Below are 14,955 nucleotides of genomic sequence, written 5' to 3' on the forward strand. Positions count from 1 at the left end.
CCCACGTGAAGAGCAGACGGAGCTGCTCCACCATGAACATGTATTTTTACAGTCTACGACGCTGTAATCACGTACTCGGGTGTAACGTGTGATTACGGACCACAAAATCACAACCCCACCCACTTCCTGTTCAGCTTCTGTCCACGAACACTTTGTAGCTTGAACAAAGATAAAAACCAGATTAAACTGCAGATCACACGACAGTTTTATCTCACACAGGCGACAAAACGACTACAGAAACTAACAAACTTGTGACAAAATGGCTGCAAAGCCTCCGTCTCTGAGTTACATATACATTTAAAAGATGCTTCATCAAGTTTGGACCAGAGAGCATTAACTATACATCCTCAGTGTGTCCAATATTTCTAATATCTTGTCTTGTCTCGGTGTGTCCTCTGCTTCAGATGAGCTCCTGTGTTTGTTTAACAGCCGCTCCATGTTCACGTCTCTGTCGTCGTTTCTTTTCGTGTTGAACACTGACACTGTTGAGTTTTCAGTGTCGGCAGTGAAACACTCACATCTGTGACTCACTTTACCGACCGACAGTCGCTCTGCAGTTGTTGTGCACGTTTAAACTCTCCCTGATTGAAGCCGCGTCCATTTATATTCCAGCTCAGGGACGAGGGCGGGCACAGCGTGCAGCGCCGGTGATCAGGTTCATACACGAGAAGTTTATTCATTAAAGAGGAGCAGCTCGACGTCTGGCTAAAAAGGGTCAACGTGCTTCTGAACATACACAGTTGTGTTGAATTGTTCTGATTGTGTTTACACTGTGTTTACATTGTGTTTACATTGTGTTTATATTGTGTTTACACTGTGTTTACACTGATGGTGATCAGGAGGCGGGTCCAGATTATCACACAGCAGCTTTAGACCGTATGACATCATCCATATTCATGATAATGAAGGATTATGTATCTGAGCTGCAGTGAGAGGAGACATGTCTCCTCACATGAAGACGTGTCTCCTCTCATGAAGACTGTGTCCTCATGTGTCCTCATGTTAACATGAAGACATGTCTCCTCACATGAAGACGTGTCCTCATGTTAACATGAAGACGTGTCTCCTCACATGAAGACGTGTCCTCATGTTAACATGGAGTCAGTGTGTGTCCGGTCGTGACGGCTCTTACCTGCAGCCTGTGGCGGTTGTGTTCGGGTAATAAAGTCCTGACTCACCGGCCCTTTAATTGAGCATTACATCACTGACAACATCGCAGCGTGTCAGCAGCGGAGGGAGGGGGCGCAGCTCCGCTCTGTGTCCGCAGAGGAAGCAGCCTTCCGCGGCTCTGATTGAACGCATGCTGCAGCAGAGGGACACTCCCCCTAAAAAGTCCTGCGCCTTTCCTCCGGGCGGTACGGTAACGGCACAGCGCCAGGCCGCTCCGTCAGAGGGGGCGGGGCCAGAGGGGGCGGAGTCAGTCTTTTTGTTTTGAGGAGCTGGAGGAGGTGCGGCTGCTCGGGACACGCCCCCTTCCCCCGCGGCCTCCGCTCCCCCTGTGGCCGGCTGTGTGAAGCCGAGAGGCGGCCTGCAGCTCGGCAGCGGCCCGCTGACTGGCTGGATGTGTGCTGGCTGCTTTTTTTTAAAGTTTCCGTGTGCATGCCTGGTGGTGTGAATGAAACATGTGAATGTAAAGCTGTTATGTCACCACAGTGTGTTTACAGTACACCATGATGCAGACGCCTCAGAGAGCAGAGGGGAAGTGGTTTTCATCATTTCCTCCTGATTTCTTTGGTTGGCACGAATCACTGACTTCATCCTTCAAGAAGAAACTAAAAACTGCTTCGATCATCACTTTAACTGCACGCACCCTTCACTAACCACCGCTCGCTTCATACGGTGCCTTCATTTGATCTCCTGTAAATATAACATACAACTATTTACATCTTGTTAATAACGACTGTTACCAGGCTGAGGCCTGACAGCAATATTTATTCTGTGATTTTGAGCTATGAATGATCACATCTAAGTTTGTTTTACTTGAATAGAACTTATTTAATGGAGATTCTGCTCAAAAATGAAAAGTTTACAGAGGATTTAAGGATTAAAATGAAGGGACACTGTTTCTTATATAAACTGTACATCTTCATGTTTTTGGTGTGTTGTCATATCTATGTGTGTGTGGAAGCCCAGTCTGCCAGGAGGAGAAAGAAAATGGGTAAAAAGCCAAGTAAAAACGAAGATTGTAAGGATGGTTGGGACGCTATGTAAAACTTAAACTTAACAAAATACTCTTGTAGTCAGGTGAATACAGTACAAAGACAAAGTATTTAATGCTGAAACTGATAAATGTTAATGTTTGTCATGGGGCTAACACCGTTAGCATCACTCTGTCCAGGGTTAAACATCTCCTCAGGTCAGGTTGTATGAATGTCAGAAATGAATGCGGTTGATGAGACTAACACGTTACATTTACTGTCTCTGTACTTTTTAATTGAAGGATTTGTCAGAAGGAGTTTTGAGTTGCAGTATTTTATTCTCTTCCCGACACTGAAGCTGCTCCTTACATTGTGTTGCTCTCCTGATGGTGCCGACAGGTTTTTACTTAAACGTTTCAAACTTTTTAAGTTGAGTCTGGTTTCTTTGCTGCTGCTGTTTGTTCGTCCTACATGTTTTCTTTCCTCCATACGTCCCCTCAGGGGTCATTAAAGTCTCATCCTACAGAAACAAAGCTGCACAGAGAGGAGCCTCTGACCTCGAGCTGCAGCTCCAGATTGGAGGTTTTGGCTGACGTGGATGCAGCGAGGCGGCTTCTTCCTGCAGCAGAGGGGCCCTGGCTGGTTTTATGAGGCGTGTGTGCCCGTATAGGCCCGTATGTACAGCCCACTGCTGCGGCTAATCCTATAGGCTGCTCCTACAGAGATTTTATTGTCTCTGCCTTGGATACCAGCCCTTCCTTAGGAACGCTTGTTTTTTACAGGTCGGGTGGATCAGAAATGATCCAGAGGAAAAACACATGACGCCTGCAGGGGAAGTCTGACGCTGGATGAATGAAACGCTTCAGACTCTGACTGAGTTTGTAATGAAGCTGAAGGTTTGAGGACAAAAAGGACAAAAAGGACAAAAAGGACAAAATCACAAAGAAGGAAATCGTCTTTACTAAAGGAACAGTTCACACAAAAAATCTTGAGCTCAGTCATCGTCCCCTCCTGATGATATAAAGTCAGGCTCAGCCATCGTCTCCTCCTGATGATGTAAAGTCAGGCTCAGTCATCGTCTCCTCCTGATGATATAAAGTCAGGCTCAGTCATCATCTCCTCCTGATGATGTAAAGTCAGGCTCAGTCATCGTCTCCTCCTGATGATATAAAGTCAGGCTCAGTCATCGTCTCCTCCTGATGATATAAAGTCAGGCTCAGCCATCGTCTCCTCCCGATGATATAAAGTCAGGCTCAGTCATCGTCTCCTCCCGATGATATAAAGTCAGGCTCAGCCATCGTCTCCTCCTGATGATATAAAGTCAGGCTCAGCCATCGTCTCCTCCCGATGATATAAAGTCAGGCTCAGTCATCGTCTCCTCCTGATGATATAAAGTCAGGCTCAGTCATCATCTCCTGATGATATAAAGTCAGGCTCAGCCATCGTCTCCTCCTGATGATATAAAGTCAGGCTCAGTCATCATCTCCTGATGATATAAAGTCAGGCTCAGTCATCGTCTCCTCCTGATGATATAAAGTCAGGCTCAGTCATCGTCTCCTCCTGATGATATAAAGTCAGGCTCAGCCATCGTCTCATCAGAAGTGTTATTACTTCAAAATGAACTTGGAGTATCTGTAGGTAGTAAAAGTACTCGTGCAGTAAAATGTCTCCTAATGAAGTACATTTACTCAAGTACTGTACTTTTTATATAAATCACAAGACAAACAGGTTTAAACTTGTATTTTATCAGCTTTTTTAATCTAAAGTCTTACTCTGAAATGTAACTAGTAACTAAAGTAATCAAATAAATATAATGGAATAAAAAGTTCAATATATCTGAAATGTAATGGAGTAGAAGTAAAAGGGGTAGAAAATAAAATACTTAAATTTCACAGACAGAAACATTTAACTGCACAACCAGTACTCTATTACTGATACTTTAAGTACACTTCAGATTACTACTGTACTTTTGAATGCATGACTTTTACTTGTAATGGATTACTTTACATTGTGGTATTGGTACTTTTAACTTAAACCAGATCTGAACACATTTTCCAAGTGATGAATGTAACTAAGTACATTTACTCAAGTACTGTACTGAAGTACACTTTTGAGGTACTTTTACTTTACTTGAGTATTTCCTTCTTCAGTTACTTTATATTTCAACTCTTCTACATTTCAGAGGCAATCATTGTATTATGTACTCCACTACATTCATTAGATAACTTCAGTTACTAGTTACTTTACAGATTACATGCTGCATCAGAGCCAAAGTATCACATTTTAAATTAATTCATTTTATCATCAAGCAGAAGAAAAAATGAAAAACAGACACGTGAGATGAACTTCAGTGTTTTTCAGTGAGACTCCTGCGACTCGTCGTACTGACTGTGACGTTCACGTCCACGCGGCAGGAAGTCTTCCTATAGATCGTGTAGGACGTGGACACGTGTCTGACGTGGACTCGTCGCTGCAAGCTGACTCATGAAGAAGAAGAAGAAGTGCGACAGTCTGCAGAGTTCACTGGGTCCCTGCACACCGTCTGCAGGCTGACGGCGCGTCTGGACCTGCCTCACCTGCAGCACCATGAACGCTGCGTTCAAACACACATCAGGTTACATAACAGGTGAGACACATCTGTCACAGCTGGACTTCTCCGGAAACTCTTTAACATACAGCAATAAAACAGAGGAAATGGTTCCCACAGGGCATTTATGAATTATTAATGAGCTGATGAACACAGACAGCAGCTCAGACGTGTTTCTCTGTCGTCGTCACTTAAAGGAGAATTTATTTTATTTCCTCTCTGCAGCAGTTTGGACTGAAGATCGATGAGTTCAGGATGAAAGATGCAAAGATCTGCTGTCAACATCCATCCCCAGGTGGACATCTTCAAGTCCGTCTGCTCACAGCTGACATTAACTCATGTCTGATATGATGTCACTTCCTGCTCTGTATGAAGTAAACCTCGTCCATCACTGAGACAAACAGACTCCATGTTTCTACTCAGAGACAGAAAGAAGTTCATGCAGAACATTTGCTGAATTTACAAGAAGGAACAAATCAGTCAGAATCAGTCAGAGACAGAGTTTCACACAGTTTATAAAGTGTCTCCAACTCAACAACTCACTAAACTGACACATTTGTTAAGGGAGTCTGGGGACAAAGAACATAAACTGTCTGACCTCCAGGTGCTTCACTGTGATGTTTGTTAACCTGTCAGTGTCTGATCCAACCACTGAACCAGTAACACAACACCACCAGACTCCCTTAACAAATGTGGTGATTTTAAGAGTTGTTGAGTTAAAACAAACTTTGTAACGTAGTGAAACTCTGTCTCTGACAGACTCTGAATCATTGTCTCCTTCTTGTAAATTCAGCATTAAATGAAAACAGTCAGTTGTTTGTTTCCTTGTACAAAGTGTCAGTTTGTGGCAGCATGGCTGTACCAGCCTGTCTGCTTCTGTGTCTAAAGTGCTAAAGTCTTACCTGCCAACATGTAGCAGCTGTTTGAACACACTGTTTACACTGATTTCACCATTTACACTCAATTTATGAAAGAAGAAACATTTTATTGATCTAAACATGTCACATTTTACAAACACACTAACCAGTAACCAGTATAGGCGACTTCTTTGTCCCCAGACTCCCTTAACAAATGTGTCAGTTTAGTGAGTTGTTGAGCTGGAGACACTTTATAAACTGTGTGAAACTCTGTCTCTGACTGATTCTGACTGATTTGTTCCTTCTTGTAAATTCAGCAAATGTTCTGCATGAACTTCTTTCTGTCTTTGAGGAGAAACATGGAGTCTGTTTGTCAGTGATGGACGGGTTTGTTTCAGACAGAGCAGGAAGTGACATCACATCAGACGCAGGTGGATGTCAGCTGTGAAGCACCTGAACACTTCCTCCAGTTGCTGGTTTGTTTCTGAGACTCCCGGAGCGTCGACAGAGCTGACGGTCAGTGAACGCCACATGACTGCGGAGCTTGTTTGAATGTCTGTGAGAGGAAGGAAGTGATGAAGAGGAGACGGATGAGCAGATTTTCTGGACTTGGACGAGATGAAGAGATCTGCATAAATGAACCAGATGATGTGACGGATAATAAAACGCAGCTGAACTTCAGTTTGATGTCGTCTGACGTCGATCCTCTGCAGAGATTCACAGGAAGTCTCTCACCTTCACCTCCTCATCATCAGCCAATCAGCTGATCCATTGATCCGTCTCCACCTGCAGCAGCAGACTGAAGCTTCAGACTGCAGCTTATTGATCAGATCATGACGGAGACAAATCAATTACTGTGATGGCAAAGACAAACATGAAGTATTCAGATCTTTTGATAAAGTAAAAGTATTACACTGTGAAAATACTCCATTACAAGTAAAAGTACTGCATTCAAAAGGAAGTCACGTAAAAAGTATTCAGAAAGTAAAGATCTCATGTTAAACTGTTACTCTGGTAGAAGTGACAGTCTTAAAGTAAATGACAGTAAATGTACTTAAGTATCAAAAGTAACAGTAAAAGTAACGGATCCATATATTTACATGTATAAACTGTGTACTGAGTCAGCTGATCATCACAATCATTGTATTTATCTGATTGATAAAATCAATACATTTTAAAATGTGATACTTTGGCTCTGATTCAGAATTTAATCTGTAAAGTAACTTGTAACTAAAGTTATCTAATACATGTAGTGGAGTAAAGTTCAGTGTTTGCCTCTGAGATGAAGAGTGGAAGTATAAAGTAACAGAAAATGGAAATACTCAGGTAAAGTACAAGTACCTCAAATTCTGCTACAGTACTTGAGTAAATGTACTTAGTTACTCTCCATTAAAGTATTTAAAGTAAAGTAGTGATGTTTCAGTAATCTGTTCCCTGTCAGTGTTTTTATATCTGATGTTTGTGGATTAATATTACTGCTGCATTAATGAGTATTTTATCAGAGATGAATGAAGTACTCAGATCTTGTACTTAAGTAAAGTAGTAATACCACAAAGTAGAAATACTCTGTTACAAGTCAAAGTCCTGCATTTAAATATTTACTTAAAAGTACAAAAGTATCAGCATCAAAATAAACAAAGTACCAAAAGTAAAAGTACTCATCGTGCAGAGTAATACATTATATTATTGGATTACAAGTATTGATTATTAATGTGGTCATCACTTTAATGTTGCAGCTGGTAAAAGTAGTTTGATTACTTTACATCTGCTGGGTAACTTGTGAATTTTCTCCTCAGGGATCAATAAAGTTTCATCTGTAATCTATTACATCATCATTCAACTAATATAACTAAAGTAATCTAATAAATGTAGTGGAGTAGAAGTATAAAGAAGAAAAATCTGGAAATAGTCAAGTAAAGTACAAGTACCTCAAAGTTGTTCATAAGTACAGTACTTGAGTAAATGTACTTAGTTACATTCCACCACTGGGATGTGTGTGTGTGTGTGTGTGTGTGTGTGTGTGTGTGTGTGTCGCACACACACACACACACACACACACACACACACACACACACACACACACACACACACACCGCTGCCCTTCACCCTCGGCCCAAGGTGAACGTCTTCATCAGCTGCAGTGTGAGCGTCGACCTGCAGGGGGAGCAAGAGACAGAGAAGAGAGTGATGCAGGGAGGGAGGACTGTCAGTCATGATGGATGGATGGATGGATTGATTGATTGATTGATTGATTGATTGAACTATTAAAGTAAAGAGGAATGAAAGCAGCATCTTGAGGAGTGAAAGGAGAAATAAAAAACTAAAACATAAAACAGATTTTGTAGTTGTTGTTTATTTTCTGTGTATTTGTTTTTATATTTTATTTACAATCATTTACTATTAAATCATTTAATTGTTATAATTTGTCAGAGATGATGTTTATTTTCTGTCAGTATACTGTAGTTATCATTAATGTCATAATAACAGACACATTTGAGTTCTGAACTTTGTTTTTCATGTTTTATTTGGTTCATATTGTAGATGTTTATTAATGTAGTAATGTCTGCTGCTGCCGTCACAGTTTAATGTCGCTGGCTCAGATCAATAAACATCAAATATCCTGCGTCTTCACAGTCGTCTCAATTATTAGTGTTACATGTAAAAACATGTGCAGCTCTGCTCCGATGATTGTGTCAATAAAGCTTGACTGAATTTAAAAAACACCTTCAGAAAGTTTATCCACAATTAATGTTAATGTGTGTGTGTGTGTGTGTGTGTGCAGGAAGCTGTCATGTGTTTCAGAGACAAACCAACTTCAGACTCAGCAGAAAAGTTGCAGCAAGGTCACACTGTTGTCACAACTCTGTAACCACGGCAACCTCTGCTCACACACACACACGCACACACACACACACACACACACACACACACACACACAGGTTTAAACAAAATGTCCTGAAAATTAAAACAATGTAATCTTTAACATTTCTGCATTAAAACGTCTGAAAATGATCAAACAGCCATTTTTCTCACAGTAAACTATTGTTATCATGCTTTTGAAATGCATGATGGGTAATCATTTCTGATACTGCAGTAAGCTGCTGTGGTTTTTAAATTAAACGTCGCTTTGAAGCGACCGTAAAGAAAAGCAACAACGGAGCATTACAAGATAAAACTGTACTCGGGGCACAGCAGCAACACGGCACTAAAATATCGTAGTTTTACAACACGGTTCACGTGCTGAAAGGCTAATAACATCCTAACAAGCTAACATGCTGCTAACAGGCTAAAAATGGTATAACAGGCGTACAAGTGGTCCAAGAAGGCACACATGCTAACAGGCTAAAATGCTAACTAGCAATATGGTTGGGTTAACGTGAAAACACAGTACAGTACATTACTGTGAATCTAATGTATAATTATATATTAATTACAGAAACATACTGTAATTTTCATCCATGTTACTGTAAAATAATGACATTGTTACCGCAATTATTGTTGTAAATGTTGTTGAGTTGTGTAGGGTTAGGGTACAAGTGAAGTAAGTAAAGTACAGTACTTGAGTAAATGTACTTAGTTACTCCCTGTCAGCGGCTGAGAATGACTGTGTGTTTGTAAAGAGGAAGTTAAAGAGGAGGTGTGATCTCTCTCTGAATAACTTCACCGACTGTTCCTGAACTTCTCACTCTGCACTGACCTGAACTCAGTGACTCACTCCTCTTCATCTTCATCACCATCATCAACATCATCATCATCATCATCATCATCATCATCATCACCTTCGACTCTGTGAAGGTAAAACATTTTCTAATTAGACTCGTCTGTCAGAGTTCAGACCCTTCATCAGTGAGGAAACAATCTTTTTATCAGAAACATGTTCTGTATATTTCTCAGTTTTATTTCAGTGAGTGTAAAAAACCTTTGTGATTGTTACATCGATTGATTTCATAGTTGGTGATATTTATTTCTTACATATTTTACATCTCAGGTCAGCTTAAAGACAATTTGTTGGTGGATCCTCACTTGATTAAGCCGATCATCACCAGGAAATAACAAAACATTTGAGAAAAAGTAATAATAGCAAAAAATATTTGAGATAGAACATAAGTCTGAATTTTAAAATCAAGATTTAGATTTTCTATCTCAAGATTTGTAAAAAATTATGATTTATTTTGACAGATTCATTCGACCAAGTAATATTTTTTAAATGCTAATGATAAAGATGCACATGGTAGAGACAGTCATAAATATGAGATACACTCGTTTGGACGCTTTGAGCTTCCGTACAAAACAAAATGAGTAGTTTGATTCACGACTGCAGCTGCTGTTTGTCCCGTTAATCAGGATTTACACTGAATCCTTAAATGTCAGATGTTTCTTCTTCAGGTCTTCAGAGACGTGTCACCTGTGTGACATCAATAAATTAAACTCTTACAGACTCCAAAGCATCTTCACAACTTATCGTACTTTGTATATTGTGTATACTGGACTGTGAGCATGAATAGTTTACTTCTTCTTCCTCTGTGAATCACACAGTCTGTCTCTTCTTCACCTCCTCCCCTTCAGATGCTCTCCTCCTCCCCTCTCCTCCTCCTCCTCCTCCTCCTCTTCCTCCCTGGGTCTCCTGGTTGTCAGACTGGCTCCTTCACTGAGTGTCAGCAGGCTCCGTTTGTCCCGGGTCACAATCTGGTCGGCGAAGGCTTCAATGTGGTGACGATGAAGACGACTGGAGCCAGCGTGGTCGACGTCAAGAGCTTCATGGTCGGAGGAGTTCAGGGGAACTGCACCGTGTGCCGCAACCACCTCCTCAACCAGGTCCAGCAGAGTACTCAGTACTTTAACTGCAGTTCAAGTAGTAGAAAAATACTCTGAATTTAAACCTTAGTCAAGTAAAAGTATTATCAGCAGAGTACTCAAAGTATGAAAGTAAAGTACAAATGAAATCACAAATATTCTAACAAATACAATAAACTGTCCACGTTCAACCATAAGTGGTATGATACCAGATCTCAGCTGATATATGATATATGTACAAATATATCAATTAAAAACAATAAATATAAGATGGTATCATCAGCATAGAAGTGAACATTGCAATGCTCAGTTGTAAAATGAATATCGTTATGGTTTCTCCACCCTTAAGCTCATGCAAAACAATCAGTGATGATTGATGTGTTGATGATGATGATGATGATGATGATGTTGATGTTGATGTTGATGATGATGATGATGATGATGATGATGTTTCCTGTTCTTCCTCCTCAAACAGACCCAGAAACTCCCGGTGTCGGTCCTCGACTGGAGGATTAAGGTCTGTGATAAAAATCAAACATCTTTCTGACAGATTTGAAATAATGGGAGAACTTGGAAAGAAAGGTTTTTTTTGCCAGCGGTAAAAGTACCAATACCACGATGTAGAAATACTCCATTACAAGTTAAAGTACTCCAACCTACTTTAGTTTAAGTACAGCAGTATTTTAAGCGTCATCCTGTAAAAGTACTGAAGTATTTTCAGCTTCATGCAGAATCTGAAACATGATAAATGTTCCCAAACAGTCACGAGTCAGAAATGATGGGAACAACTGGTTTAATGTAATCTTTGACACGGTTAGTTACTTGAGTATATGTACTTATCTATACTCCACCACTTTAATGATGTATATAAACTTTACCCAGCATCCTCTCTGGTCTCAGGTTCAATGTCGGCGCAGTGTGAGCAGTAAAATCTTCGAGTCGAGTCAGTCGGTCATGAAAGACAAGAGCTTGTCTCTGTCAGCCAGCTGGAAGGTGAGAGTTTTAACATTTGTACTTTTGAACGTCATTCAGTCTGATCGTAAAACCCGAGTACACACTGCTGATGTCACTGCACCTGCTGTGATGTCACTCAGGTGGGCCTCGGTGTCAAGGGCCTCGCAGGGTTTGCGGTCGGAGGATCTCACTCCTTCTCATCGAGGTTTGCAGAGAGCCGCAGCAGGAAGGACAAGTTCTCCTTCACCACCCACGACTTCAACTGCAAATACTACACGTGAGTACTCAGTACTTTTGTGCAAAGTACCCAACAATTGTACTCAAGTAAAAGTAAAGATATCGAGTTAAAATATAACTTTGGTAAATGTGAAAGTCACCTATTCAGATAGTACTTAAGTCAAAGTCTTAAAGTACCTGATATTTAGTGATGAAATGTAACTAAATCTCTTACTCAAGTACTGTACTTATGTACAAGTTTTCCAAAAGTTTTCAATCCTTTTTAAAAAACCTGTCCATGGTGAAGGTACGTGAGACTTGGTGACATCACTTCTTCTCCTGCAGCTTCCGTCTTCACTCCCGTCCTCCGCTGAGTAAAGAGTTCAAGGTTTCCCTGAAGAATCTTCCCTCCACCTACGACCACAAGAACACGTCAGCTTTCCAACAGTTCATCTCCGTCTACGGGACCCACTTCATCCGCAGGGTCCAACTCGGGGGTCGAGTTAACTCCATGACCGCCATCCGGACCTGCGAGGCCTCCATGAGCAAGATGTCCGTCCACACCATCAGCAACTGCCTGTCGGTCGAGGCCGAATTGACCATCAAAGGCATCACCGCCAGCAGCGCTGCCAGCTTCTGCCACGCCATGAGCAAGAGCCTGAAGACAGGAGGAAGCTTCAGCCAGGCGTTCTCCGACCGGACCACCGAGGTTCTGGGAGGGGACGGAGACGTGGGCGACATCCTGTTCACCCCCAATAATGCTGCCGGGTACAAGAAGTGGCTCACATCTCTGAAGAGGGTCCCAGGTGTGGTGTCCTACCAGCTCCACCCCCTGCACCTGCTGGTGAGGAACAAATGAACTGATCATGTTATTATTAGTCACAGTTTGTTGTTCTTAACGTGACTTGGTCGGTTTTAATTTGGATGATATTCACTAGAACGTTACAGTCCTAACTTAAACTTCATGCTAAACCAGTTTCAGGATGATGACTCAAAGTTTTAAAGGAACAGTTCACCCAAACAGTAACCTCAGTCATCGTCTCCTCCTGATGATATAAAGTCAGGCTCAGTCATCGTCTCCTCCTGATGATATAAAGTCAGGCTCAGTCATCGTCTCCTCCTGATGATATAAAGTCAGGTGAAGTCTCGTAGTCCACAGAACATTTCTGGAGCTTCACAGTTAAACAGAGTTGCAGCGTTCTGCTGAACACCTGAAGCAGCTGGAGATGATTTAAAACAGAGAAACAACCAAAAAACATATATAATGTCTTTAAAAAGGGTGTAAATAATGAAGAGAGAGTGGGTCACTTGTCTACACAATCACTCATTGGCTGTTGTCGGCTGTAGGTCGGGCATAGAAACTCTGATCTTTCGTCTTTGAACAGATAAAAGCATGAAGAATCACAGTTGGCAGGTTTTTCTCATTTTCTCATCATTTCATGATGAACACTGTGTTTTGGACATTTGGGACTCGACTGAAACACTCGACACTTTAGGTGTTGAGGTGGCAAAACTTTGTTCATTCTGGTCTGTTTGTTTGTTTGTTGATGGCAGCTTGCTGATGAGGTTTTATCTAGAAGTGGTTTTAGAATCAGGAGAATCGAAGCTTTCTAACGATGTGTGGATTGACTGTACACCTTAATCAAGGTGTTGAACCAGCCGGGCGAAGCTTCACCGGCAGAGAGGACTTTTAAAAATCCACATTCGTCATTCCAGATAAACTCGTCTCTTCTGTTCTGCAGGTGACAGACAACCCCGTCCTGAAGTCCAGTCTCCGTGACGCCATCAGCAACTACATCCGTAAAAGTGCCAAGCCGCTCAGCTGCCCGGCGAGCTGCAAGATCGGCCACCAGAACCAGAACTGTGCGTGTCGGTGCAAAGGACACCGCATGGTCAACTCCGACTGCTGCCCCGCCGAGCCCGGCGTGGCCCGCATGAACGTGACGGTGGTCCGAGCCCAGGGGCTGTGGGGCGACTACTTCTCCAAGACGGACGGATACGTGAAGGTTTTCTACGGGAAACAAGGAGCCACGACGCCGGTGATCTGGAACAACGACTTCCCCTCCTGGAACTACCTCGTTCGCTTTGAGACGGTCAACCTGCGGCACAGGAAGTGAGTCACTGTGATCTGACTTTAAATAACCTCTGATAAAACATCTTCAGTAGAGATCCGACTGCATGTAATCAGTCTGATAACGGTCCTGACAGAGGCAGATGGCATTAAAAGGTTTGAGGTGCGAAGCTCGTGAATACAGAGCTAAAAGCATAAATGTGCTCCGTTAGACAGGGGAACCGTTTCCTATCTTTATGCTAAGCTAGGCTAACCAGCTGTTGGCTGTAGCTGTATATTTCTGATGAAAGAGAGGAACCATTCTGAACATTTAACTCAAGCAAGAAAGGGAATTTAGATTTAAAAATCCTCGTGTATATCAAACCTTCTGGCAGATCAGAGCAGAGTTCATGATGATGATGATGTCACACATCTGTACGTTTCCTCCGCAGTCCGATCCGTTTCGAGGTTTGGGACCGGGACAACCGCTGGAACGACGACCTGCTGGGGAAGGCGAGCCTCATCCCGACGACGGGCCGCAACGTCAACAAGAGTTTCCGTCTGAAGCACGGCTCGCTGTTCATCCAGACGTCTGCCGTGTGCGCGCCCAGCCTGCAGGGGTCGCTGTGCGAGCAGTACGCCGCCACGCCCACCTACGAGGGCGTGATGGGATACGTGAAGGAGGAGTCGGCTGACGAGGCTCACGCCGGCTCCTTCATTTGAATAGTTTCTCATTCAGAGCAGATATGAGCTTCTAAGCAACAGCCAACCAGTAACCATCCGTCTTGGATGATTGACATGTCATGTAGCCAATGAGATTTTAGATCTGTGAATATATAATTTAAATAGATTTTAAAGCCCTAAGCTTATGCAACATTATGTCCTTTTATGCATTTAGCTCTTTGGATAGTCTGTTTTTCCACCTCTGCTCGTTTTTGACTCTTTTAAATGAACAAAGTTAGTGTCAATAAGGAAATAAAGAACTATAATGAGTTAAATGCTCCTGTTACTCTCAGGCAGCGCTGTCATCAGGTCACAAAATGGCTTCTGTTTTTATATTTCCTCAGTAAAACATGTGTGAAGTGTTTATTTTCAGTGATATTGTTATTAAATTTGAACCTGGACCATGTCAGACTGTGTGATGTGGACTCATTGTGTTGTCCAGCTGACGGGAGCAGCTCTGATCTGATCTGCAGGCTGATTTCTGTATCAAACAAATGAATCTAGTTTGTTTAAACTTCTACAGATTAATGACAGAAGCAGCTGATAACTGTCTGAAACAAACACTGTCAGGAATGTGAGGAGACGTCTTCATGCTTTGTTTTATTATCTGTTATAAAATGTCACATACACCAATAA

The 14,955-nt window shown here is 42.1% G+C and overlaps 1 protein-coding gene across 1 annotated transcript; it reads left to right on the forward strand.

Annotated features, from left to right (window-relative positions):
- Window positions 1-9,350: 9,350 nt before the first annotated feature.
- prf1.3 (perforin 1.3) lies at window positions 9,351-14,748 on the forward strand. Its single transcript, XM_084370606.1, has 8 exons — window positions 9,351-9,377; window positions 10,149-10,397; window positions 10,852-10,893; window positions 11,277-11,369; window positions 11,471-11,607; window positions 11,892-12,390; window positions 13,289-13,659; window positions 14,049-14,748. The coding sequence occupies exons 2-8, from the start codon at window positions 10,149-10,151 to the stop codon at window positions 14,317-14,319; spliced, it is 1,662 nt and encodes a 553-aa protein (XP_084226732.1). The 5' UTR covers window positions 9,351-9,377; the 3' UTR covers window positions 14,320-14,748.
- The last annotated feature ends 207 nt before the right edge of the window (window positions 14,749-14,955 follow it).

The sequence above is a fragment of the Pagrus pagrus genome (assembly GCF_965226575.1).
Source record: "Pagrus pagrus genome assembly, chromosome: 13".
In the NCBI taxonomy this organism is placed as follows: Eukaryota; Metazoa; Chordata; class Actinopteri; order Spariformes; family Sparidae; genus Pagrus; species Pagrus pagrus.